Consider the following 5867-nt stretch of genomic DNA (forward strand, 5'->3'; position numbering starts at 1 on the left):
GAATATCTGAAATAAATTGATGACTGGAAGAATTACAAAGATATTTCTAACATATAAATCCATATAATTACATTGCCTGAGTAGAGTTTTCAAATTTCTTTGAGCCTTTCCAAAATTTCTCGCATTACAGCTGCAAACTTGATTGTATTTTATGTGAAAGACTACATACCTGACCATAGCTGTAAAGTGGAAAGAAAGCATTACATTTTTCAGTGTTTTTAACAAAAATTATGAAAATAAAGAAAACACCACAAAAGACTTGAAGCTGGGACTGTACTAAAAGGATCTTCTACAAAGTGAGTRCAACTCAGGGGAGTTAAAGTGCGGCATGCATTTGTATTTCCCTGATTTATCTTTGTTAGGGTTTTTGAGAACTGCTCGTTCTTCTTTCACTTGTGGTGGAAAAATGTTCGGAAATTAAATAAGTGTGAACACATTTTAGGTGCTGCATATACTTACTAAAATAAAATCAAAATCAAACTATGATGATCATGTGCTCAGGTTTGATTGCAGTAGTAGTTTTAAAATGCATGAAGTAAAAAAAAAACAACAAATAGTCTCGTTGGCTTGTTTTATTATGAGAGAGAAAGTGTGGKGTGTACAAATTGCTTTTTGGACTGGTAGATATGTGGAGAATATAGTTTGAGAAATGAGGTTTGGAACGCTTTGAGGCTTTCTAATGTTTGCAGCCAAGAAGACAATCAGTCAACAACRAGCATTGAGCTGGACAGTAATGAATAAATGAAAAGCTCGATAGAAAACCAATCTACTGCCACACAGATAAAAAGACAAAACAATGCAGCGGGTTAAATCATCCTGTACAGACACAGAAACGTTTACCAACATTTTCCGATGAACAACCTCTGCTTTTCTTCAGGAGAATATAATTGCSYTCTACGTCGCCCTCTGCTGTTTCAGATTGCGGCCATGGGCTTTTTCTTTGGGGACAAAGCCTACCTGAGGAGCAGCTGGAACATCCTGGATGGGATGTTGGTGATGATTTCTGTCATCGACATCCTGGTGTCTCTCATCTCCAACACGGGAACCAAAATCTTGGGCATGCTCCGAGTGCTGCGGCTGCTGAGGACGCTCAGGCCCCTCCGGTAAGTGGCCCTCCCAGGGGAACTCATGAGGCAGACAGAAGCACCTGAAGCCGGTGAAACAATAAGATAAAAGGAAATGCTTTCCTTGAGTGCTGTTGGGGCTAAAACATAAAGGACAGATAGAATCCTTTTTTTTTTTTAATGTTTCCCCTTTCAGTTCCCTTCAGACATACTACTCATATTAGGTCTTTTTTTATTTTCATTTCAGAAAATAAGAAATATGTTTAAAAAGTTTGAAAGAAAAAACAAGCACCCAGGAGAATAACAAGGTTCTCTCTGACTAATTCATCACAACTGCAAATGACTTGTGGTAAAAACTGTCATCCAAAACATAAAACTTCTATCTGCGTCCAGGCGGACATCAACTCTGCTCCAGTTCTGACCAGCATTGTTACTCTAATCTGCACTGGTGTGGCTTTAGAAAGTTCCCCCTAGTGACTGTGCTACAGGAAAGACCCAGTTTACTCGGACAACAGCCTCCACCTCAATACTCAAACTACAGAAGTCCACAACACAACAATACCTACGTTGATACTAAAAAGTTATTCGAAGAAGGGCTGCTTGATGTAGCTGTAGAGGTGGTGCTGCAATATTGGGACGCTGCGTTGTTCGTCTTTAGCTGTATTTCCGTTGACCATAATATTACTCAAATTAGAATCTCAAAAATAAATGTAACTAATTGAAACATTAAAAAAAGGGGAAAAAAAAGTTTTTTGCGCTAGTATGAGACGGGATTTTTTTCCAGCCATATCAAAAATTTGTGCATTTTGCAAAACTGCAATGGAAACACTTTTTTTAAAGGTTTTATTGACCAATTTTGCGCACATTTATAACAGAAACACAGCTACAGATGCCGACGTATTCAGTTCAACTTCACATCCCCAGCCTTTGCTGCTGGTCTTCCCACTATGGTCTMTTTTCCTTTCTGAACACTTTAATAAAGGCCACTTGAGTCAAAATCCTGATATAATGCACTACCTTCGTCACTTAGCTCAGACACAGAAAAAGAAAAGTGGTAGTAGAGGCTAATTATCATGGAAAACAGAGGATTTCTTAGAGGACTTTTATTGACTTAACACGATCTATGTAAATCTTCGAACTGAGATATAGACATGTATATAAAATGCATAACTGAGATATATATAAAAAAAACTCAACTTAAAACCTTATGCTAATTGATGGTTTCATCACTTTTGTTGTTTGAATTATTATTCTGCTTCAGTTATTTTTTTACTTTTGGTGGAATGAAATCCATCAGCTTTGGGGTTGTTCCCCAGATTCCCATCACACAGGGGGCAACAGAGGCCTGTAAATGGCCACTTATTAATTTGACATAATTCTCCTTAAAAAGACAGGAACCATCTGCCACATACAACCAAAGCATGTCAGACACTGTGATGTAAGTAGCATTTTTTTTCCCATCCATATATGGTTCTCTTTAAGTCTCGGCGTAGCTACAAAGGCTTTTCTTTATTACTAAAAAGAGCTTTTAAAATGTTATGTAACCAAGAATATATTCTGAAATGTATTTGTTACGTAATGCATGTTAATGAACATTTGCTTTTAAGTATTTTGTGGATAATAATAAATCGAGGATATCAAGATCTTCGAGGTTTTTAACTGTAAATCCTTAAATATGCGACCAAGTTGTTGAGCTTCATGCTTGATTTAGACAAAGTGTGTGTATTTGGGTAAGGATATGTTTGTGTGTGTCTGTGTGTGTGGAGGCATTTATTTTAGCATCATACCCAAGTTATTGTAACCACATATTTGGACAGTCGTGTTTATTTGAGCGGAAATGCAGCGGAAATCTCTAATCTGGAGACTCTTCTTGTTCTGGTCTAAAAATACCCGTATACGTCGGGTTTTTGAGCCGCGGTTTGCGTCCGCCTGTCTCCTTCTGTGCGTTCGGATTCTCTCGGCTTCACGCTCGATTTGATTTACATCCTCATGCTCAGTGTCTCATCTGTTGAAGGGGAGCTCTGCGAGTTTTCCCTCCGCCCCCACCTTCGCCTCTTTTGAATATTTATCTCAGTTCTCGAGAGGAGCACGGAAATCAAATATTCATTCTCATCCCGCCAAATTTATCCCACCAAACATCCAGTGATCTCTCCTCTTCCCATCCTCTTGGTTCCTTGACGTTCACCTCTGACAAGCAAAGTGAAGCCTTTTGCAGAGGCTGCTGCTGCTCCGCGCCGCCGTAAAGACGACAGAATGTTTTGGCTTTACTCCCAGTTTTGAGTTTCGTCTGAAAAGTCTCTGAAAAGAAAGTTATTTTGCTCTTTGAACATGCTCTCGGATAAGAAAAATAAGAACTTTAAAAGGTATGATGCTTCGCAATTGATTTAAAATTAACACCCGAATCTAAATAACTTGCAAAGCAAATTAACATAATGCTGAATTTTAGCTTGGCACACCTGAAAACATTAACTCTAAATATTCCTGTGCTTCACTTCATTTTATATTTATTTCCCGCTGAGGGATATTAAAGTATGGCAATATTGCAAATGATCCATTCCTTTATGTCAGGGGTGTCAAACTCCAGTCCTGAAGGGCCGCTGTCCTGCAGTTTTTAGATGTGCCACAGGTACAAAACACCTGAATCAAATGGCTTAATTACCTCCTCAGTTCTCCAGAGCCTTGCTAATGACCTANAAAAAAAAAACTGTAACAACAATTTGGTCTACATGTATGGAAAGGCAGACATGCCACAATTCAATAAATCAAAATGTGTAAAAAAAACTTGTCAAACTAAAATATTTKTATTCTATACATATTTAATATAACGTATTTGACAGAACTATGATGGATATCTCATGTCAATGAAGTAAACGTTTCGTGAAGTGCAACATGACCGTTCGGACTGCAGATGTTTCAAGACTWTTGGATACATATCCAATTTAGTTCCACATGTAAAAGTGGCAGAGTTTTATTTTTTGAGAGGGGGAAAAGATCAGAATTGTACTGTTCAAATTGCCATGAAAAARTCATAAACAGGTAGCAAATGGAGAAGGAAAAAAAAACCCAACAGATTTGTGTTGCATTTCTTCGCTGTGTGAACGTAGCCCTTGAGAGGCAGACCAGCAATTGAAATTATTCCGCATTTAAAAGTATTTCTGTAAATATAGCCATAAAAATGAAAATTTTAAAACTAATTTCTATGTTTAATAAATTTATATTTTATTAATATAGATTTCGATTTATTTGCATTATTCATGGTTTTGCATTCCTGCACTTTTATTCCACAGGTGTGTGTGTTAGTGTCCTCGATGTTTTTACACAGTGGCTTCTTTACTGTGAAACACTTCGCTTATCTCATCTGGAGAAAARAAAAGAAGATCTAAAACACCTCAGATGACCTCACAGTTACGAAAAAAAGATAGTATAAGATAGAGGACAACGTAACCAGACTTGATAAATCCACTTCAGCGGCTAAGTTCCTTGTAAAAATAAAATCTCCCTTATGGCTATAGATGCTCTAAACCCCTGAAGCACAAAGGAAAATGGAGAGAAAAGGAGTTCAAAAAGGAGACTAGAGAGAGAACAAACACGCATTCACACACACAGAAGGATGGTCTCGCCTGTATTAAAATGACTTTGCTTTGAATGGAGGTCCGTAGAGGCGTGGGCAGCAGTGAGTGGAGGCAGAGGAGAGGAAAGTTCATGGGTGTCACTCATTCAAAGCCTCTGTCTCTATTTTAGGACCAGTTACTTAGGGATGTAGGGCCACCGTACACAAGCACACACGCTTTCATGTTTCTGTTGTTTCTGATCATCTTGCATTGCAATGCATTTCCTGAATGCCTATTTTGTTTTTATTCAACTTAAATTCAGCCTAAATTGAAAGAGCAGTTGAACTCCTTAAACAAGTTTAAGTTGGGACCTTAAATATGGGCCCCAGAAAATCTGTTTTTAATTACTGTAATTTTATTWTTTTTATTTTTTTTTAAAAAGCACAAGTTCCACTTTTCTGTTTAAGCCTGAATTCCTTTATTTTCCTATTTTAACCATATCTATTAACCCAAACAGTTTGTAATTATGGTGTGGGAAAAAAYATATCAACAAATCAATACTTCAAAGTCATMATTTCCTGTTTTGTATCACAAATGAAACAAACCGCTGTGGTTTATCAGAAAATTGGTTTTACAAGATTTTCAAAAACGTTTCCCCSTCATTTTTAAGGAAACCAAACATGTGCAAAACATAAAAGAAAATCTCCCTTTTAAATATGCTTCAACTGAACACAAAAATATTTATCTACTTCCATAATAGATACCTTTGTTCATTTTTATTTCTTCCATCTGTCACCAGGAATATCCGTTGAAGTTGCTTTCACATTCCTACAACTGCAACTGTGCAACCCCATTCCTCAACATTRYTTCATCAMAAATGACTGAAGATTGTTTAGTTTAATTTACTGTCCTAAAGGAAAATTTGAGGAAGTACCTTCATATTAGACAGCACTTTCAACTGATTTATTTAAATATCGAAGAGTTAGCAGCTAGCTAACAGAGCTAGCAGCTCAGTGGATAAATATGGTGAGCACAAAAACCAAATGTGCTGGCTACATCAACACAGGACAGGATAATATCTGGAATGAATAACATATGTATTATAGTGAAATTATTGTCTGTGTGGAGAGGAGAGCTCTATCCACGAGCAGTGGACAAATGCTAGTAGAGTTGACTAGCTAGCAGAGCTAGCAGCTCAGTAGCTAAATACCAGCTGTGGATAAGTGCTAGTAGAGTTAGCAGGTAGCTATAG

General features: G+C 37.3%; 1 protein-coding gene across 15 annotated transcripts in view; it reads left to right on the top strand.

Moving 5' to 3' along the window:
- Positions 1 to 5867, top strand: part of cacna1g (calcium channel, voltage-dependent, T type, alpha 1G subunit) — a 301230-nt gene that overhangs the window by 235139 nt on the left and 60224 nt on the right. For all 15 annotated transcript variants that reach the window (XM_008437998.2, XM_008437993.2, XM_008437999.2 and 12 more), the window contains one exon: positions 919 to 1103. In XM_008437998.2, coding sequence (XP_008436220.1) covers positions 919 to 1103 — 185 coding nt within the window. The remainder of the gene's footprint in view (positions 1 to 918; positions 1104 to 5867) is intronic.

Source organism: Poecilia reticulata, linkage group LG19 (genome assembly GCF_000633615.1).
Source record: "Poecilia reticulata strain Guanapo linkage group LG19, Guppy_female_1.0+MT, whole genome shotgun sequence".
In the NCBI taxonomy this organism is placed as follows: Eukaryota; Metazoa; Chordata; class Actinopteri; order Cyprinodontiformes; family Poeciliidae; genus Poecilia; species Poecilia reticulata.